The following is a 21,838-nucleotide window of genomic DNA, read 5'->3' as shown; positions in this document are numbered from 1 at the left end:
TCTGAGTTTGTCTGTATTTGACAGCAAATCCCTTGTAAGTGTATTCATTTGTTTGAGCTGCTCTTTAAGTGACAGAGACATCACAGCGCTATTATCAATGATTTAATTTCTACAACAAGGCCAAACAGTTTCCACTGTGTCATTAAAACTATTACCATGCTACTTTGAGCATTTAAAGTAAAACGTGCACAACATACTAGTGGAAAAATGGGCTGAGATGTGATGGTGGCTGATAGGAGGACCAGGAAGGTACTGTGGTAAGGTCTGTCGTGTTAATGGTCATTATCTTTGCATCAACTCTCTCTCTCTCTCTCTCTCTCTCTCTCTCTCTCACACACACACACACACACACACACAACCATCTACTTCTGCAAGTTCCTCATTTTCAAAGCCACTCTTACACAGGCTATTAGTGGAAAAAGCAACTTCACTTCTCTTTGCATCGTCCATCCATCTGCTGAACAAACCTGATGGAAACGTGAGTTATATCTTCACTACAGTGCGTATGAATTCACCGAACCTTAAGAAAAAGATGATGAGATTGGTTATAAACTCTAAAAGTAAACTTTGATTCAAATAAATGTTGGAGCTTACATCACTGATCATATATTTGCAATGTTTGAAAGCTAAGAGCAATGTGGAAGTCATCAGAATTAACTTTAATTATGTGATTTTTATATTATTCAGGTTGTATGAACTCCAAAAAAAGTGTTGTATTGATTCATTAAGCTAGGTCACATAGGATTTAGACCTGTCAGCATTCATACGTAATCATTTATTTATATATTAACTTATAGTTTTCAATTAGTACAGCTGCAAAGAAATATTAGGGTTAGCATTACTGTTTTGTACTGCACATGCACATTGCTGTGAATTGGCTTCAAGGTTATTACCGCAAACTAAAACTAAGACGTAAACTGAAATCAAGCTAAACTAAACCAAATTTGTCTGCTTGCAAAATGAAATAAGAACTAACTACCAACTGAGGTTTATGCAGATTAAGTCGTCTCATTATTAGGACTAGATTACCTTGAGGAACAGACAAAGGAAAAATCTACCGTTAAGGGGGAAAGGATGTTGGGGGGTGGGTCTCAGCTATTCCAAGAAACCAAGAACACATGAAACCTGGAGGAGGTTTTGCATTGTCAAAATAATATTCACAAACCATAATCTACCAGTGACTTCGGTCTAAAATATCACTATCGGTATCAGCCTTCAGAAACCCATTTACAAATGACATGTACCACACATCTAAACTGTTCCATCTGTAATCTCCAGACTCCTCTAAACTGCAGCTTCTCTCTCTCCTGACAAACCAACATGGCTGGAGCTCTAAGACTCCTTCTCATCGGCTGTCTGCTGCAAGGTGAGTTACTGTAACCACAACATTTTGGTGTTGCAAAGAGCTGAGTGCAACATCTTAGAGACACAGTCAGTCCCTGTCAGAGACTGAATATCACGTATCATAGTGTGACATGCCACCTGTACTTTTCAGGCCTTGGGATTTCAATATTATTTTATAACAAAAAAAACCCAACATATGTCCTAACAAACAAGATATGCTACATTTCTGCGGTTTTAGTAGGAAATTAGCACAGTACATTGCATCATCAGTTTTGTTTTGTGTTTCAGGTTCCCTGTGCCAAACATTTGAAGCCTTTATGCCTCAGACTATAGCGGTGCTGAGTGGATCCTGTGTGACCATCCCCTGCTCCTTTAACATAGAGGAGACATTTAAATCAGACTTAGATAACACATGTACAGCAATATGGAAAATAGGTGGCGATGAAGTGTTTGGTACAAGTGATCCAACTGAACAACAAGCTAGGCAGAGACTACATGGAGAAGTAACAGGAGACTTAACAAAAAAGGACTGCACCACAACATTGAATAACATGACTACTGATTACAGTGGTGAATATTTTTTCAGGCTACAATGCCAAAACAGAATGAAATATACATTTCCTGACACAACAGTGAACATTGTGGTCGAAGGTAAGTCCTGATATCCAGTTACTGGCAATTGATGTTTATTTATCCAAATTGCCCTTGTAGTGGTTCATTGAATTTGTTATGGGTTTTCCTGCACTGCAAATCAAAGAATGACGCGAATAGGATTGACTGTTCATGTAGTAACTGGTCCAAATGTGTCTTCATTCCAGCTGCTCCTCCCAGTCCGACTCTAACATCATCCAGACTGGAGATGAAGGAGGGGAGCTCAGTGAGTTTGAGCTGCTCTGCTGCAGCTCCCTGTCCTTCTCTTCCTCCAACTCTGACATGGACCCCCAGACTGGGGAACAGCCAGGAGACACTGAAGGAGAATCAGGATAAAACTAAAGTCATGACTTCTGTTCTGACCTTCACTGCTTCTCGCCTCCACGATGGACAGACGATCTCCTGCACTGCTCTGTACAACCAACAAGCTGGCAGTAAGAATCTGTCCGCTGCAGCAAGTTCAACCGTCAGTATTTTATGTGAGTTCATCTGTCCTTTGAGCAAAATTGTGACATGGTTGCCTGCGCAGTGAAATTAGTTTTTACTTAATTCAATTTAAGATAGTGTCAAAAAGCAATGAAAAGGTGTCAATATTCTTGCTTCCGATGACAAAATGTGAGTTCTGTTTCACCCAGGCTAAACAGGGCTCTTATGGTTAACCACTCATGTATTCGCCTCGGTGCACTGAAATTTTTGCTCAGCCAATCAAGGATGAGCCTATTCAATCCTACAGAGCATCGCTCTATAAATTACGAGCAGCCCCTCGCGCAGGTAAACGGTGAAAATACTTTACTGTCAGTAAAGCAAACAAACCAGGCAGAGATCAGGCTAGGCAGAGTTCAGATAACTGGTATATACAGACAAGAACATGAAATAACACAAGATAGCTAGGCAAAAACACACTAGACAATCTCGCAAGGATCAAGGAAAGTGACTGGTACTCATTAATTAACTAATATATAATTAATTAGTGAATTAAGGCCAGCTGGTGCAAGGAGGAGCTGGGCTGGATTGATTGGAGATCTGATACAGGTGTGAAACAGGACCTAGAAACACAACACATAGACAAGACACCTAGACAACAAAGAGATCAGAGAGGCTAGGGGTGCATCCCAAGTCTCTTAAATTGTATCCAAGTTTCCCTCACTTGCGTCTTTTCCTTGCATCTTGTGTCCCTCCCACCAAGGATGCATGGAGAGACGTAAGGAAACCATGCGAGGTGAGAGGAAACGAGGAAATACGTTTAGAGAAATGAGACGTCCTTTTCTCTGAAGCGTCATGTGAAGCAACGTCCATTTCTGTTAACCTCATGGCGTTCAGCTGAAAGTCTTCCAGGAAGGCTGCTCTCGTGTATCCTCGTTCACAGCTCCTCAGAGCAGAAATAAGAGCTTTGGGACGACCTTCAAAATGGCGGACCAGAACGACTTCCGGTTCAAGCGAGGATCGAGGAGCGAGGAAATATCAAATAAGAGACTTGAGACGTACCCTAGGAGACAGGGATAGGGGATGAGGATAGAGAGGAAGTAGGAGAGGCAGGCCGGTCAGATACCTCAGTGTTGGTCAGCCACAGTAATGCCAACAGGGAACGGGGAATGCCACAGTGGAAACTGGACATAATTTCACCATCAATAAGATTTGTATCTATGATAGTGGGGAATATTACTGTAATGTACTGGATAAACATGCAGTGGTTGAATCAGTGCATCATAAAACTGATGCCACAAGTCGGTTATTTTCTTCTCTGATGTGTTGCTATTACTATTTGTTAAAGGATAAGGCCGGTGTTTTTTAATGCATTGCTTATCGTCAACAAATCCTATGAAAATAACAAAATCAACAATGCGTTTGCTCTACTCCCGTTACTTTCTGACTTCCCACGTACCGTTTTTAGCCGTCAACCAAGAAGTCACTGGCTCCAATTGTAAGCTAAAAACTTTGAAATACAGCTTACAAAGACAATTTCAATTTTAAAAATCGCTAACTGTTACCACGAAAAGTCAGGCTGTTGTAGTTATTACCAAATCAAATTCAAATGGGAACAAATTCTTCATTATGCCGGGGACTATTTTCAGTGCTATGGAACTACTTTCCTGAGATCGCAAACGTGTTTACAGCCGGCTTATTAAGTTGTCTGAGGAAAAAGTCGGCCGGCCCGGTGCATCGCGATGATGAAATATGCTTCCAGAGCAACGGCATGGCTCTTTGACGTGTTTTTAAACGTTTTTTTAATACAATGGAGTTCTATGGCTATCTATGGCTTTATTGGGCACTGGCTCGTACATGGACAAGACTTGTTGGCAAAACAAAATCATTGCTGATTTTGTTATCTTCATAGGATTTGTTGACGGTAAGCAATGCATTAAAAAACACCTTTAAACTCCTTTAAACTAATTGTTTAACAAATGATGCTCAAGTGGAAATAATCCATTGAATTGCTCACACTCTCCCCCTTTGTGACACATTACACCTGTTTGACCGAGCCCTTGTCGTTCTTCCTTTTGCACTACAGTTGCTCCTGAGATCCTGTTCTCCTCTGGCTGCATCAGAACTGCAGCCCAGATCAACTGTTCCTGTGAGACTGTGGGAAATCCTCCTCCCACTGTAAAGTGGCAGTTGGACGGGACACCTGTCAATGATTCTGACAAGTTTACCATCAGTTATGAGCTTCTGAATGACACACGTCTGAGGAGCTTCATCGCTATTAACCAATTACAGAGCAAGGACTCATCCATTCTGGTCTGTTTCAGCATTAACTCTGTAGGATCTGCCAGCCTGCTCATGCCTGTTAGTGATTACCTGATGAATTGGCAAGGTAAATGTTATAGTGTGAACATTTTCCAACAGAAAATGAAACACATTATTTTTCTTTGACAATTGTAATAATACCTTAAATATATATTATATATATTTTTCAGAATATCAGTGGCTGTTCATAATATCCCCGATTATTATGTCTGCAATGGCATGTCTTCACATGATAACTATTGGGATTTGTTGTTACAAAGTCAACCAGTAAGTGATACATTTATTCCAACACATTAGCATTAACACAAAAACATGTTAACAGTGGCCACTGATGATGCTTCTAAAAATACTGTACCTTCCAACACAGTTTTTCCAGGCTCTCCAAGAGACTAAGGGTAAGCTATTAGTGTTTTAATTGATTTGTCTTTATTGATGTGTTTCTTCTGCAATCTACTGTACTGTCTGATTTTCTGCAAGTGTGTTTATATTTTTAAAGAGGGAAGAAGACACGTATGCTTCGCTGCAGCTTTCTGCTGTTTGTCCTGAATATGACACCCTGCAGGTGAGCAAGGTAAGTGACATCATCCTGGCAAGGCTGTTGCTTCTCTAGATCCGATAACCGTGGAAGAGTCTATCTGAAACAATTTCAATGTCAAACGTGCTACAGAGAACATCTCTAGTTGGGTCATTTATAATAAAAAACATTTCTAAAATAGTTGTGCATGTGCAGTATAAATCAATTGCTCCAAGAGTATACTATCTTAGGACATTTCCAGGAGGTTTCTTTGAGTCTCACTGTGCAAGAACGGCACAGTTATCGTAATCTGACAATTTTCTGTTCCAGGATCCTCCTCCACCCTCACAGATGTGGTGAAAAGGGCGCTGCAAATCTCCAGTTTTTGATGAACAAAATTTGCAGTGAGCTGGAAATTTTTGAATCGAAAAAATAAGAAATTGAAAATGTTTGAATTGCTTTGAGTTTCCAAGTGTTTAAGGCAGAACAGGTATTGCACACATATTGTCAGTTGAGCATATTTAATATCAAATATGTTGGTTTGATTTTTTTGCTTGTCTGTTTCTTTTGATACTACAGCCATTTTGTGGAATTTATAGACATTCACTTGTTCTGTATAATGACCGTATCCTGTTGTGATACCATATTCTTAATCTTCATAGAGTCAAATTTGTTTGGACTATTTTTGAAATAATAAAGAGCATGTTTGTGAATATTTTAATTTTTTCAATTTCTCTTCCAATAATATAGAAGTGGAGTTTCATTGTTTATTTGGATTTTGTTGATTAGTAATTAATCTTAATTCACTCTCACAGATTACATTAATACAGCACACAGTAACAGGTGTTTTTGTCATACAGAACAATCTATCAGCATTTTCAAACTTTGTGGCATCAGAAAGTGAGAAAAAAAGAGAAGAGAGAACAGTAGTGGCAAAACACCCCGGCTGCTGAGGGAGAAATATTTGCTCTACAGTTTTCCTTCAGTGTACAAAGCTTTCACAGAATTAATTTCATAATACAATGTCATAGTTTAAACTTTGCTCAATTGTAAGGCTGGCACACACCTCCTGTGCTTTTCCCACTAGTTTACAGTGCAACAAAAGGAGCCCCACCTCTGCCTCTTCAATACGAATCACCAACCTGAGCTCCTCGGCATTCATGCCTTAGAAACCCAGGGGGTCCCCGCGAGGCGATGGAACATTGTCCTCTGTATGGTGCTTCTCCTCATCACCAGTGTTGGGGGTAACACATTACAAAGTAACGCATTACAGTAATCAGATTACTTTTATGGTAACAAGTAACTTAACGTGTTCGTTTTTCAATTTCTGTAATCAGTTATTAGTTGCTTTCTCAAAGTTACATTTCGCTACTTATTTTTCTTTCAAATGGTTAAATGTTTAGTTAGTGCAAATTAAAAATATATATATAAAAGGTATTGTACGCTACATATGTTATTAAAAGCAGACTGCAGCCAAGTATGTATAGTTGCAGCCTGGAGCAACTCCAAGTGGGAGTTGCTGAATTCATTGATGTAATCAGACTGAAAAAAAACCCACAATATCGAGGGCTTGGAGCCCAACTTGGATCAGCTGCCGTTACCACATACTAAGCACAATATTTTAACCTTTTATTTTATCAGATTGAATATTACTATAAAAACAATATTGCTACAATTTAAGATTAATTATATTTGTTAACTTTTTTTTTAAAAAGTGAATAATACAGCCATGTAGAATATGGGTGTATGTAAGTAAACAACTGTATAACACATTCATTTTAATACAAATCTAGCAATTACACTTCAATCATCAGAATGAATATCTTTATCTTGAAGTAATGCTCAGCAACTTTCAGCAAGGCCTTTAAAATTGTAGGCTACATGGAACATATCAAATTGATTGATAATTTTTTTCTGTTAAAAACTTTTAATAAACCTTTTTAATAAACCTCTATAGACATAAGAAATACTTTTGATTCTAAACTACTACATTTTTTTCTCTTTTGCTAGTATAATACATTTTTGTACGTGTCCCAGGACGCATCACTTACTGACGTGTCCTGGGACACATTCAAAGACCTGTAAAACTCCTAATAACACTGAGGGAGAACTTCAGCTACCAGCAGTCTTACTATCAGAGCTCATCTTGACCAGTTCACACTCCTAACATTATAAAATAACATTTTGAATCTATAGGCCTAAGTATTTCATGGGAATATTAACATATTTACATTCATCTAATATTGACCTAGAATATTAATTAGAATATGAATAGGATAATAAAAATGAAGTGATCATGCTGCCATGCTAGCATTACTTATGTCAGCATGCATTTTGAGTTGACCGAAGTGCTGTTAGAGTTCTCTACCCACAATGCTTGTTCAGTGTCAAAAGTGGTTTTGCTAGGTGTCAAAAGGGCATAAGTGCAGTTACGCCCTTTTGGCAGCAAACAAAATTAAAACTTATGGGTCATGATTTCAGTTGTGTCTTTATGGCACTGAAAAGATCTCACTGAGACCTTTCAATTGAATACTCATATTCGCATTTACGCCCCTTTGGCTCCAAGCCCTTGATATAGCCTATTGAAAACAAACAAAGTTTCTATACCCACCCATCCTGTCTCCCCAGTATTAACTGATAAGCAAACAGAAGCCTGTGCATATACACAAGCCAATACAAATGTTGTTCGGTTTTTAGCAAGCAGAGTTACAAGACAAAATGAGAGAGTCAACACCAGAGTTCAGGTTTTGAGGCTTAATTTATTTCATCCACTTTGTTCACAGTCTTTGTTCCCATGGCCAAAGCGCTTTCAGCCTGGTAGCCTACCTGCTGAAGGTTTATCTTTGCACTGCAGCATGTTGATGTTACCTTAAAAAAAAAAAAACAGAACACACAAGATGTCACATAAATAATTACCATTTGGCCACAAACCGTTTACACAAAGCTCACTCAGTTTGGCTGCATTAAAAATAAATCCATAGCCTACTGAATGTGTAGTGCTTCAAAAATAAGTAGGCCTATTTCAAGGCTCCATTACGTGCTTGTAATAACATTATTTCATCATATCAGCGATGAAGGCCACATTTTCTACATGGATGTTGGTCCAGCATGGTTTTTTTTTTTTGTTTTTTTTTAAATGGAAATGTGTGTCAGTAAAAACAAAAACAAATACAGAGCCCCCCCCCCATGTCACATAGGAAAAAAATATTTATGTGGCAACACGTGCACCTGGTTTAACACGTCCATATTCTCAAATGAATGTGCACTGGAATTAACAATTGGTGTGATGGATGAGTCATCTGACCCAAGTTTGACATAGTTGTAAAGGAAATGATAATGTCAAAGGAGGAATTTCGGTGACATTTTATTTGGCGTTTCTGCAGTGCATGCTTTCACATGATTTCTATACAGTAGGCTACAAGCACGATCAATAGCGAGAAACTTCAAGTTGTCACAAAATTGTACGGTGATGTGGGAATAAGAATAACCCACTCCGGATTATGGTTCACAATATATAGGCCTGGCAGGACATAATCAATGTATATGTAGACCTAGCAGTTTATAATTAAGAAATATTACACAAGAGGGTGTAGTTCACTGCCATTATTGCCTGTACAGCGATGACTAGAAATTAAAAAATAAGTCTAATTATTAAAAGGGCGTTGTCAAATCTGGCTTGTCCCGATTTAACATAACATGTTCGTCGATGTTACATTTGGTGTTAAATACATCCAAAAACTGTTAGAGTCAAGCAAATCTTTGTGATAAGCCATACTCACTTCCACTTTCCTTAAACTAACGAAGCACACTAAAGTCGAGCAGTGCTCCAAATGGCAGCTAATCAGTCTGTCGCTGTCGTAGTCAGCCATCCCATTTGAAGCCAAGCACCTCCCACTTGGAGTTACCCACCTATTTGGAGGTACCCCGGGCTGCAGCTACACCCCACTCCTGCAGCAGGGTGCGGTGGAGGCTTGTAGGTGACGACTCTTTCAGAATGAAAACAATAAAACTGCAGAACTTGGAAATAAGAGAAGGATAAGAACATTATTGCTAATTTAAGTTTAGCTTTCACTATCTAAGCTGAAGATTTCAACCGGATCAGTTCGGGCCCCGTTGATCACCGGGGTGAAGTTAAGTTTCAAGTTTGATATTCACCGGTTGATGCGGATGCTTTTAACGTCAATAGCTCCGTGTCGATAGCATATTTTCTCAAATAAGGCTTTTTTTTTTTATAGAGGAACATAGAGCCAATGTTTCAGTGTTGATAAAGTCAAAATCACCTGCGGTTGTGATGCAGTGACAGCAGAAAGGCATCCAAGACCCCACTGAGTATTTACTGAGGAACCAGGTAACTGAAACCTTGATGTTTTCTTTAGACAACGGTAGCTTGTTACTTAAGGTTACGTGTCCCAAACAGGATTAGTGATGATTTCTGTAGGCTACATTAAGAGTGATGACATCAGCAGAAGACGTATTTTAAAGGCCTGATTTTACGTGGGTAACGTGAAAGTACTCTAACGCGTTACTTTTAATGAAGACTAACTTCGTAACGTAACAAGTTATATTTAGGGCAAGTAACGAAGTAAACTCCATACTGCCACACTCACTAAAGCTGCCAACCGGAAACATAGCCTACTTACCGTAGCCTACCAAACAATTTACCGGACAAGCTACCAGAAATGGAAATTCATGTTACGCCCCGGCCTAGGGGAAACCCTGGCGCAACACGAAATAGTGGTTCCCCTCCTTTCCTGCTCCCAAACCAGCAAACGAGAGGTTTCAGCCCCAAACTGTTCATTGTTATGGGGCAAGACTTCAGAGGGTTATTCCAGAAAGACGAAATCCTAAACTAAATCCTGAATTCTGACTTGAGTGAGCTAGACACGGCACAGCGGGAATTTTCGGTTCCAGAACAACTGATTCAGATTTCAGTGATCGGGCTTGATCAACTCCGGATAGGTTGATACCGAATTATGCGCGTTCACGGTGAATTTATATAAAGCCATCCTCAATCGAGGACTGAAAATAGGATTAATGATGGATTCAGAGGCGACAAGCAGAGCGTCATATTTCACTTAAGCCGAACGTGAAATATTAATGACTGCTTACAGTGAATTTCAGCATATTTTCAAAAAACAAAACACAAGCAACACTTGCGAGACTTGCCATGTCAAAAAAAATTGTAGATGGAGTTAATGGGGGAGTTACCTATCACGTTTAATGTTTTGGTCATTGAACATTTAACAGACCTCTGTAAAAGAATGTTTAATTAATAGGAAGGATGCAACATATTGCCTGAATTGTACACTCTTATGACTTTTTTTATATATTTAATTTAGGTGTAATCCAGGCGGCATGAAATGCACTTGGTAACAAATAAAAAAAAAGAAAAAAAAAAGTATAATAACATAATTCAAACTCGTAGGGTTTTATTTGCTTATAACTAGCCTACTTCATTTTCTTAATAGTAGCTTAAATGTAGGCCTAGACGCATTTCACTTCCACTCTGTAGCTAATTGGAAAAAGGCTGAGGCACGTAAAACAGGTGAGGGTCCCAGCACCACCTTCCACAGCAGCAGAGCTGGCCCTTACTCTGACAGATGATGTCATGAAGGAGATCAGAGCAGCTAGACCCCCCAGGACACACGCGCCTATATAAAGGGTAGGTTTATCACATTCATAATTAATATCTCTTATCTCTATCTACGGTGTTATACAGAGAGCTTCCAGTAGCGAAAACACGAAGGGCAATGCATAACGTTTGGACAGAGGTGAGGGGGAAATGAGAGGCTGAAGAAGGCTGTTCAGATAAATTGACTCTTTTAAAAATGGTAACGCTCGCGATGACATGCTACTGTAGCATCATCATTTATGACAAAATATATTGCGGCCGGTCACCCTTTCGATGTAAAGCCCTGCAAATGATTTGAGATTTGAGCGTCGACATATGGGATCTTCCATGAAAGGTTTATAGCCATTTTCCAGAAAAGTTGACTGAACTGACTTGTGTGATGCTTAATAAATGCTGCAGGCTCAGTCGGGTTTAACTCGAGTCAGCCTCAAGTAAACCTGTCACAGAGCAGGTTAGCATGAGAACTTAAGTTGCCATAGTAACTGATCTAGACTTACTCTTTGATCTCGGTTTTTGGAACAGAAAATCACAGATTTCCGTGAATTCTGAGTTAACAGATCTGGATAACTTGCCAATCCTGCTTTCTGGAATACCCCTCAGGGTGGGTACATGGCCAAAGTAATAAACAAAAAGAAAGCTAAACATATCCTATTCTTACCCGTTTGAAAAGAACAACTAAAATTGCAGGAGACTCACCTAAACTCCTAACCAAGGAAGAAACCGGAGTAAACAGGCTTTCAAACAAAAAGGCCGCCCACCCCTACAACCCCCAGGGCAAACTATAAAAGCATCAACACAACAAAGGTGCAGAACTAATGTGCTGGCAGGTTGAAAGCTGGCAAAGAAGGGAGACATCTCTGGACAGGTGGCGGCAGTTTTGTACTCTGGAGTACTCAGCAGGAACCAATCACCAGCCAGGACACACCTACACAATCACACACAGCAACCAATCACAGCACATAACCTGTTGCTCATCAGACACACCCACAGATGAGGGAGAGAGAGGGAGAGAGAGAGAGAGAGAGAGAAACCCAACACAGAGCAGAGGGGTCATAACAGGCTGCCAAAGAACACAGGGACTCCAGTTCTCATGTAATTACAATTAAATAAAGTATGCTATGAATTTTGAGTCCCATTATGTGTAACAGCTACTCAACAATAATGACATTTGACAGAGGAATAGATTCATTTCTGAGTTTGTCTGTATTTGACAGCAAATCCCTTGTAAGTGTATTCATTTGTTTGAGCTGCTCTTTAAGTGACAGAGACATCACAGCGCTATTATCAATGATTTAATTTCTACAACAAGGCCAAACAGTTTCCACTGTGTCATTAAAACTATTACCATGCTACTTTGAGCATTTAAAGTAAAAAGTGCACAACATACTAGTGGAAAAATGGGCTGAGATGTGATGGTGGCTGATATGAGGACCAGGAAGGTACTGTGGTAAGGTCTGTCGTGTTAATGGTCATTATCTTTGCATCATCTCTCTCTCTCTCTCTCTCTCTCTCTCTCACACACACACACACACACACACACACACACACACACACACACACACACACACAACCATCTACTTCTGCAAGTTCCTCATTTTCAAAGCCACTCTTACACAGGCTATTAGTGGAAAAAGCAACTTCACTTCTCTTTGCATCGTCCATCCATCTGCTGAGCAAACCTGATGGAAACGTGAGTTATATCTTCACTACAGTCCGTATGAATTCACCAAACCTTAAGAAAAAGATGATGAGATTGGTTATAAACTCTAAAAGTAAACTTTGATTCAAATAAATGTTGGAGCTTACATCACTGATCATATATTTGCAATGTTTGAAAGCTAAGAGCAATGTGGAAGTCATCAGAATTAACTTTAATTATGTGATTTTTATATTATTCAGGTTGTATGAACTCCAAAAAAAGTGTTGTATTGATTCATTAAGCTAGGTCACATAGGATTTAGACCTGTCAGCATTCATACGTAATCATTTATTTATATATTAACTTATAGTTTTCAATTAGTACAGCTGCAAAGAAATATTAGGGTTAGCATTACTGTTTTGTACTGCACATGCACATTGCTGTGAATTGGCTTCAAGGTTATTACCGCAAACTAAAACTAAGACGTAAACTGAAATCAAGCTAAACTAAACCAAATTTGTCTGCTTGCAAAATGAAATAAGAACTAACTACTAACTGAGGTTTATGCAGATTAAGTCGTCTCATTATTAGGACTAGATTACCTTGAGGAACAGACAAAGGAAAAGTCTACCGTTAAGGGGGAAAGGATGTTGGGGGGTGGGTCTCAGCTATTCCAAGAAACCAAGAACACATGAAACCTGGAGGAGGTTTTGCATTGTCAAAATAATATTCACAAACCATAATCTACCAGTGACTTTGGTCTAAAATATCACTATCGGTATCAGCCTTCAGAAACCCATTTACAAATGACATGTACCACACATCTAAACTGTTCCATCTGTAATCTCCAGACTCCTCTAAACTGCAGCTTCTGTCTCTCCTGACAAACCAACATGGCTGGAGCTCTAAGACTCCTTCTCATCGGCTGTCTGCTGCAAGGTGAGTTACTGTAACCACAACATTTTGGTGTTGCAAAGAGCTGAGTGCAACATCTTAGAGACACAGTCAGTCCCTGTCAGAGACTGAATATCACGTATCATAGTGTGACATGCCACCTGTACTTTTCAGGCCTTGGGATTTCAATATTATTTTATAACAAAAAAAACCCAACATATGTCCTAACAAACAAGATATGCTACATTTCTGCGGTTTTAGTAGGAAATTAGCACAGTACATTGCATCATCAGTTTTGTTTTGTGTTTCAGGTTCCCTGTGCCAAACATTTGAAGCCTTTATGCCTCAGACTATAGCGGTGCTGAGTGGATCCTGTGTGACCATCCCCTGCTCCTTTAACATAGCGGAGAGATTCACATCAGACTTAGATAACACATGTACAGCAATATGGAAAATAGGTGGCGATGAAGTGTTTGGTACAAGTGATCCAATTGAACAACAAGCTAGACAGAGACTACATGGAGAAGTAACAGGAGACTTAACAAAAAAGGACTGCACCACAACATTGAATAACATGACTACTGATTACAGTGGTGAATATTTTTTCAGGCTACAATGCCAAAACAGAATGAAATATACATTTCCTGACACAACAGTGAACATTGTGGTCGAAGGTAAGTCCTGATATCCAGTTACTGGCAATTGATGTTTATTTATCCAAATTGCCCTTGTAGTGGTTCATTGAATTTGTTATGGGTTTTCCTGCACTGCAAATCAAAGAATGACGCGAATAGGATTGACTGTTCATGTAGTAACTGGTCCAAATGTGTCTTCATTCCAGCTGCTCCTCCCAGTCCGACTCTAACACCATCCAGACTGGAGGTGAAGGAGGGGAGCTCAGTGAGTTTGAGCTGCTCTGCTGCAGCTCCCTGTCCTTCTCTTCCTCCAACTCTGACATGGACCCGCAGACTGGGGAAAAGCCAGGAGACACTGAAGGAGAATCAGGATAAAACTAAAGTCATGACTTCTGTTCTGACCTTCACTGCTTCTCGCCTCCACGATGGACAGACGATCTCCTGCACTGCTCTGTACAACCAACAAGCTGGCAGTAAGAATCTGTCCGCTGCAGCAAGTTCAACCGTCAGTATTTTATGTGAGTTCATCTGTCCTTTGAGCAAAATTGTGACATGGTAGTTGAACTGATTGCCTGCGCTGTGAAATTTGTTTTTACTTAATTCAGTTTAAGATAGTGGCAAAAAGCAATGTAGTTGAGAGAGAAAATTATTCTTTTGATTGCATGTTAGAAAAAGGTGTCAATATTCTTGCTTCCGACGACAAAATGTGAGTTATTCCTACAGTATACAGATATCAGAACCTGCGACAGACAGTGTTAGGCCTACAAATAACATGTATGATTGATTCATCCTTTTTTCCAGATGCTCCCAGGCTGCCCTCAGTGTCAGTCAGCCCCTCTGGTCTGGTGCAGGCGGGCAGCGCAGTGACTCTGGCCTGCAGGAGCGATGCCAACCCAGCAGTGAAATACACCTGGTACAGAGTGGATGGAGATCAAAAACTTGTTGTTGGGTCAGAAAACAACGTCACCCTCAATAACATTGACAGGAAAAAGAAAGGGCCGTATATGTGTGAAGCAAAGAACGCTCATGGAGAAGCTAATGCGACGGTTCTGCTTGACTTTGGATGTAAGTAGATCTATAGGCTGTCATGGTTACTGTTGATTATGTCTATAGGCATTGTACATTGTATGTGGTACATTATTTTGTCATGGTCTGTCTGTGTGTAGATACATTCTCATGAATATAATAATTTAAGAGCAATACATGTTATCATGTCACGCTTACACCACAGGTTCCCTCTATAGACGCTCTACGCTTGTTTTAGGGTGTTGCGTAAATCTGCATATACAAATGAGGAAATTGTGACTTTCTTGAAACTACTATAACTCTTTAATGCTTTAAGATACAGAGATAACATTACTACCGCCCATGTGTTATGTGAAGACAGTTGACATCGAAATATTTGCTAATTCATTTAACTTGATTAATGACCTCATTAGTAAACCTGGTTATGCGTAATATGTCATGGTGGTTATGGCAGGACATTCTGCAGCTGAAGTGCCTCTTTGTCGCAGAGTCAGTCAGTCAGATACCTCACTGTTAGGAAACTGGACATAATTTCACTATCAATAAGATGCATATTTATGATGGTGTGGAATATTACTGTAATGCACTGGATAACATGCAGTGAGTGAGTCGGTGTATAGTAAAACTGATGACAGTAGTAGGTTTGTTTCTTCTCTGATGTGTTGCTATTATTTGCTAAAGTAGGCTAATTGTTTAACAAATGAAGCTTATCAGACAGTTTAGGTGGAAATAATTCATTTAAATGCGTACTGTACCATTTTGTGCCAAAAAACACCTCTTTGACCGAGCCCTTGTCGTTCTTCCTTTTGCACTACAGCTGCTCCTGAGATCCTGTTCTCCTCTGGCTGCATCAGAACTGCAGCCCAGATCAACTGTTCCTGTGAGACTGTGGGAAATCCTCCTCCCACTGTAAAGTGGCAGTTGGACGGGACACCTGTCAATGATTCTGACAAGTTTACCATCAGTTATTCAATTTTCAATTTTAATTTATTTAAAAGGGACAATGTACAGTTAAAACATAAATGTTGCCATTTGATGCACTATACCAGATTATAGCTTTAAGCTAATTTGCATCTGTAGTCCCTTGGCAGGTCACAAAAATACAACACAGTAACAAGACAGATTAAACAGTATACAGGGATGAAACACCACAACAACATGGCTACACACGTCTGCGTGCAACTCCCCCCACCTCCCTCATCCCACCTACGCCCACACACACACACACACACACACACACAAAAAGAAGTCTAAGGACCAAATTAGTGGTTGCAGAGCTGAGCAGCTTTTAACAGATTTTTTAGGTTAGATTTGAAGACTCTGAGAGAGCTACTGCTCTTTACGGCTTCAGGTAAGGTATTCCACTGGTTTGTGGCTCTTACAGAAAAAGCAGATTGCCCCGCTACAGTGCGGCGAAATGGTATGGTACAATCTCGTATGGAGGATATTCTAGTGGATCTGATGGAATTTGACGAGCGAGCGTGGACAAAATCACATAATGGCTGTGGGGCCAAACCATTTAAAATTTTATAGACCATACACAAATTGGCGAATAACCTAAAATTCTCAAAGCTCAATAACTCATGTTTCTCAAGTATCCTACAATGATGATAACAAATTGGCTTTTTGTCCAGTGTTTTTAAAGTTTGTTTGTATAAAGACTCCAGAGGTCTCAAAGTAGATTCACCAGCCTGCCCCCAGCAGGTGATACAATATGACATGCGGGACAGAATCATGGCGTGCATAAATATCTTGGCTGCATCCAGAGAGAGACAATTTCTGATGTGTTTAAAATTAACTAAATTGTATTTCTGAATGACACACGTCTGAGGAGCTTCATCGCTATTAACCAATTACAGAGCAAGGACTCATCCATTCTGGTCTGTTTCAGCATTAACTCTGTAGGATCTGCCAGCCTGCTCATGCCTGTTAGTGATTACCTGATGAATTGGCAAGGTAAATGTTATAGTGTGAACATTTTCCAACAGAAAATGAAACACATTATTTTTCTTTGACAATTGTAATAATACCTTAAATATATATTATATATATTTTTCAGAATATCAGTGGCTGTTCATAATATCCCCGATTATTATGTCTGCAATGGCATGTCTTCACATGATAACTATTGGGATTTGTTGTTACAAAGTCAACCAGTAAGTGATACATTTATTCCAACACATTAGCATTAACACAAAAACATGTTAACAGTGGCCACTGATGATGCTTCTAAAAATACTGTACCTTCCAACACAGTTTTTCCAGGCTCTCCAAGAGACTAAGGGTAAGCTATTAGTGTTTTAATTGATTTGTCTTTATTGATGTGTTTCTTCTGCAATCTACTGTACTGTCTGATTTTCTGCAAGTGTGTTTATATTTTTAAAGAGGGAAGAAGACACGTATGCTTCGCTGCAGCTTTCTGCTGTTTGTCCTGAATATGACACCCTGCAGGTGAGCAAGGTAAGTGACATCATCCTGGCAAGGCTGTTGCTTCTCTAGATCCGATAACCGTGGAAGAGTCTATCTGAAACAATTTCAATGTCAAACGTGCTACAGAGAACATCTCTAGTTGGGTCATTTATAATAAAAAACATTTCTAAAATAGTTGTGCATGTGCAGTATAAATCAATTGCTCCAAGAGTATACTATCTTAGGACATTTCCAGGAGGTTTCTTTGAGTCTCACTGTGCAAGAACGGCACAGTTATCGTAATCTGACAATTTTCTGTTCCAGGATCCTCCTCCACCCTCACAGATGTGGTGAAAAGGGCGCTGCAAATCTCCAGTTTTTGATGAACAAAATTTGCAGTGAGCTGGAAATTTTTGAATCGAAAAATAAGAAATTAAAAATGTTTGAATTGCTTTGAGTTTCCAAGTGTTTAAGGCAGAACAGGTATTAAACACATATTGTCAGTTGAGCATATTTAATATCAAATATGTTGGTTTGATTTTTTTGCTTGTCTGTTTCTTTTGATACTACAGCCATTTTGTGGAATTTATAGACATTCACTTGTTCTGTATAATGACCGTATCCTGTTGTGATACCATATTCTTAATCTTCATAGAGTCAAATTTGTTTGGACTATTTTTGAAATAATAAAGAGCATGTTTGTGAATATTTTAATTTTTTCAATTTCTCTTCCAGTAATATAGAAGTGGAGTTTCATTGTTTATTTGGATTTTGTTGATTAGTAATTAATCTTAATTCACTCTCACAGATTACATTAATACAGCACACAGTAACAGGTGTTTTTGTCATACAGAACAATCTATCAGCATTTTCAAACTTTGTGGCATCAGAAAGTGAGAAAAAAAGAGAAGAGAGAACAGTAGTGGCAAAACACCCCGGCTGCTGAGGGAGAAATATTTGCTCTACAGTTTTCCTTCAGTGTACAAAGCTTTCACAGAATTAATTTCATAATACAATGTCATAGTTTAAACTTTGCTCAATTGTAAGGCTGGCACACACCTCCTGTGCTTTTCCCACTAGTTTACAGTGCAACAAAAGGAGCCACACCCAATTCAAAGTGGCTGCAATACTACCTCAGACTCCCTGAACAGAGGAACAAGTGCAATATGCTGGTTTACGGATGGGAAGAGGTGATTGGTGGTGACTGGAGGATAGGTTGCTGCATTGACCCCACTCTAGCTCAGATGCATGGTCTCAGTTTCCAGCTCTTGGTTCCTCACCTCAGCCTTATGGTACGCTGTACTCTGTGAGCCACTGGGGCGCCCCACCTTTGCCTCTTTAATACGAATCACCAACCTGAGCTCCTCGGCATTCATGCCTTAGAAACCCAGGGGGTCCCCGCGAGGCGATGGAACATTGTCCTCTGTATGGTGCTTCTCCTCATCACCAGTGTTGGGGGTAACACATTACAAAGTAACGCATTACAGTAATCAGATTACTTTTATGGTAACAAGTAACTTAACGTGTTCGTTTTTCAATTTCTGTAATCAGTTATTAGTTGCTTTCTCAAAGTTACATTTCGCTACTTATTTTTCTTTCAAATGGTTAAATGTTTAGTTAGTGCAAATTAAAAATATATATATAAAAGGTATTGTACGCTACATATGTTATTAAAAGCAGACTGCAGCCAAGTATGTATAGTTGCAGCCTGGAGCAACTCCAAGTGGGAGTTGTAGTATTCATTGATGTAATCAGACTGAAAAAAAACCCACAATATCGAGGGCTTGGAGCCCAACTTGGATCAGCTGCCGTTACCACATACTAAGCACAATATTTTAACCTTTTATTTTATCAGATTGAATATTACTATAAAAACAATATTGCTACAATTTAAGATTAATTATATTTGTTAACTTTTTTCAAAAAAAAGTGAATAATACAGCCATGTAGAATATGGGTGTATGTAAGTAAACAACTGTATAACACATTCATTTTAATACAAATCTAGCAATTACACTTCAATCATCACTGAAATATAAAACAAGATCAGAATGAATATCTTTATCTTGAAGTAATGCTCAGCAACTTTCACCAAGGCCTTTAAAATTGTAGGCTACATGGAACATATCAAATTGATTGATAATTTTTTTCTGTTAAAAACTTTTAATAAACCTTTTTAATAAACCTCTATAGACATAAGAAATACTTTTGATTCTAAACTACTACTTTTTTTTCTCTTTTGCTAGTATAATACATTTTTGTATGTGTCCCAGGACGCATCACTTACTGACGTGTCCTGGGACACATTCAAAGACCTGTAAAACTCCTCATAACACTGAGGGAGAACTTCAGCTACCATCAGTCTTACTACCAGAGCTAATCTTGACCAGTTCACACTCCTAACATTATAAAATAACATTTTGAATCTATAGGCCTAAGTATTTCATGGGAATATTAACATATTTACATTCATCTAATATTGACCTAGAATATTAATTAGAATATGAATAGGATAATAAAAATGATGTGATCATGCTGCCATGCTAGCATTACTTATGTCAGCATGCATTTTGAGTTGACCGAAGTGCTGTTAGAGTTCTCTACCCACAATGCTTGTTCAGTGTCAAAAGTGGTTTTGCTAGGTGTCAAAAGGGCATAAATGCAGTTACGCCCTTTTGGCAGCAAACAAAATTAAAACTTATGGGTCATGATTTCAGTTGTGTCCTTATGGCACTGAAAAGATCTCACTGAGACCTTTCAATTGAATACTCATATTCGCATTTACGCCCCTTTGGCTCCAAGCCCTTGATATAGCCTATTGAAAACAAAACAAAGTTTCTATACCCACCCATCCTGTCTCCCCAGTATTAACCAGTATTAACTGATAAGCAAACAGAAGCCTGTGCATATACACAAGCCAATACAAATGTTGTTCGGTTTTTAGCAAGCAGAGTTACAAGACAAAATGACAGAGTCAACACCAGAGTTCAGGTTTTGAGGCTTAATTTATTTCATCCACTTTGTTCACAGTCTTTGTTCCCATGGCCAAAGCGCTTTCAGCCTGGTAGCCTACCTGCTGAAGGTTTATCTTTGCACTGCAGCATGTTGATGTTACCTTAAAAAAAAAAAAAACAGAACACACAAGATGTCACATAAATAATTACCATTTGGCCACAAACCGTTTACACAAAGCTCACTCAGTTTGGCTGCATTAAAAATAAATCCATAGCCTACTGAATGTGTAGTGCTTCAAAAATAAGTAGGCCTATTTCAAGGCTCCATTACGTGCTTGTAATAACATTATTTCATCATATCAGCGATGAAGGCCACATTTTCTACATGGATGTTGGTCCAGCATGTTTTTTGTTTTTGTTTTTTCTTGTTTTTTTAAAATAGAAATGTATGTCAGTAAAAACAAAAACAAATACAGAGCCCCCCCCCCATGGGTCACATAGGAAAAAAATATTCATGTGGCAACACGTGCACCTGGTTTAACACGTCCACATTCTCAAATGAATAATCTGTGTGCACTGGAATTAACAATTGGTGTGATGGATGAGTCATCTGACCCAAGTTTGACATAGTTGTAAAGGAAATGATAATGTCAAAGGAGGAATTTCGGTGACATTTTATTTGGCGTTTCTGCCGTGCATGCTTTCACATGCTTTTTATACAGTAGGCTACAAGCACGATCAATAGCGAGAAACTTCCAGTTGTCACAAAATTGTACGGTGATGTGGGAATAAGAATAACCCACTCCGGATTATGGTTCACAATATATAGGCCTGGCAGGACATAATCAATTATGTAGACCTAGCAGTTTATAATTATGCCATTATTGCCTGTACAGCGATGACTAGAAATTAAAAAATAAGTCTAATTATTAAAAGGGCGTTGTCAAATCTGGCTTGTCCCGATTTAACATAACATGTTCGTCGATGTTACATTTGGTGTTAAATACATCCAAAAACTGTTAGAGTCAAGCAAATCTTTGTGATAAGCCATACTCACTTCCACTTTCCTTAAACTAACGAAGCACACTAAAGTCAAGCAGTGCTCCAAATGGCAGCTAATCAGTCTGTCGCTGTCGTAGTCAGCCATCCCATTTGAAGCCAAGCACCTCCCACTTGGAGTTAGTACCCACCTATTTGGAGGTACCCTGGGCTGCAGCTACACCCTACTCGCTGCAGCAGGGTGCGGTGGAGGCTTGTAGGTGACGACTCTTTCAGAATGAACACAATAAAACTGCAGAACTTGGAAATAAGAGAAGGATAAGAACATTATTGCTAACTGTAAGTTTAGCTTTCACTATCTAAGATGAAGATTTGAAGCGCAGTCTGATTCACTCA

At 39.1% G+C, this 21,838-nt stretch overlaps 1 protein-coding gene and 1 long non-coding RNA gene across 2 annotated transcripts in view; both read left to right on the top strand.

The window, feature by feature from the left end:
• Positions 1-404: 404 nt before the first annotated feature.
• The window catches only part of LOC139644822 (B-cell receptor CD22-like), a 29,191-nt gene continuing 7,757 nt past the window's right edge, over positions 405-21,838 (top strand). The window contains exons 1-12 of the mRNA XM_071520320.1: positions 405-478; positions 1,279-1,366; positions 1,633-1,995; positions 2,163-2,474; positions 4,505-4,807; positions 4,911-5,007; positions 5,108-5,135; positions 5,237-5,311; positions 9,116-9,227; positions 13,731-14,093; positions 14,261-14,572; positions 14,856-15,119. Coding sequence (XP_071376421.1) covers positions 1,321-1,366; positions 1,633-1,995; positions 2,163-2,474; positions 4,505-4,807; positions 4,911-5,007; positions 5,108-5,135; positions 5,237-5,311; positions 9,116-9,227; positions 13,731-14,093; positions 14,261-14,572; positions 14,856-15,119 — 2,275 coding nt within the window. The 5' untranslated portion in view covers positions 405-478; positions 1,279-1,320. The remainder of the gene's footprint in view (positions 479-1,278; positions 1,367-1,632; positions 1,996-2,162; positions 2,475-4,504; positions 4,808-4,910; positions 5,008-5,107; positions 5,136-5,236; positions 5,312-9,115; positions 9,228-13,730; positions 14,094-14,260; positions 14,573-14,855; positions 15,120-21,838) is intronic.
• Positions 16,896-18,156, top strand: LOC139644852 (uncharacterized). The gene is made up of 5 exons (XR_011695214.1): positions 16,896-17,036; positions 17,140-17,236; positions 17,337-17,364; positions 17,466-17,540; positions 17,814-18,156. It is a non-coding gene; the product is annotated as an uncharacterized lncRNA (long non-coding RNA).

Source organism: Centroberyx affinis, unplaced genomic scaffold, assembly GCF_046629955.1.
Source record: "Centroberyx affinis isolate AG114_WGS23_722 - 3 ecotype Tasmania unplaced genomic scaffold, CSIRO-AGI_Caff_v1 ptg000792l_1, whole genome shotgun sequence".
Lineage (NCBI taxonomy): Eukaryota > Metazoa > Chordata > Actinopteri > Beryciformes > Berycidae > Centroberyx > Centroberyx affinis.
This window is presented reverse-complemented; position numbering and strand designations above follow the sequence as displayed.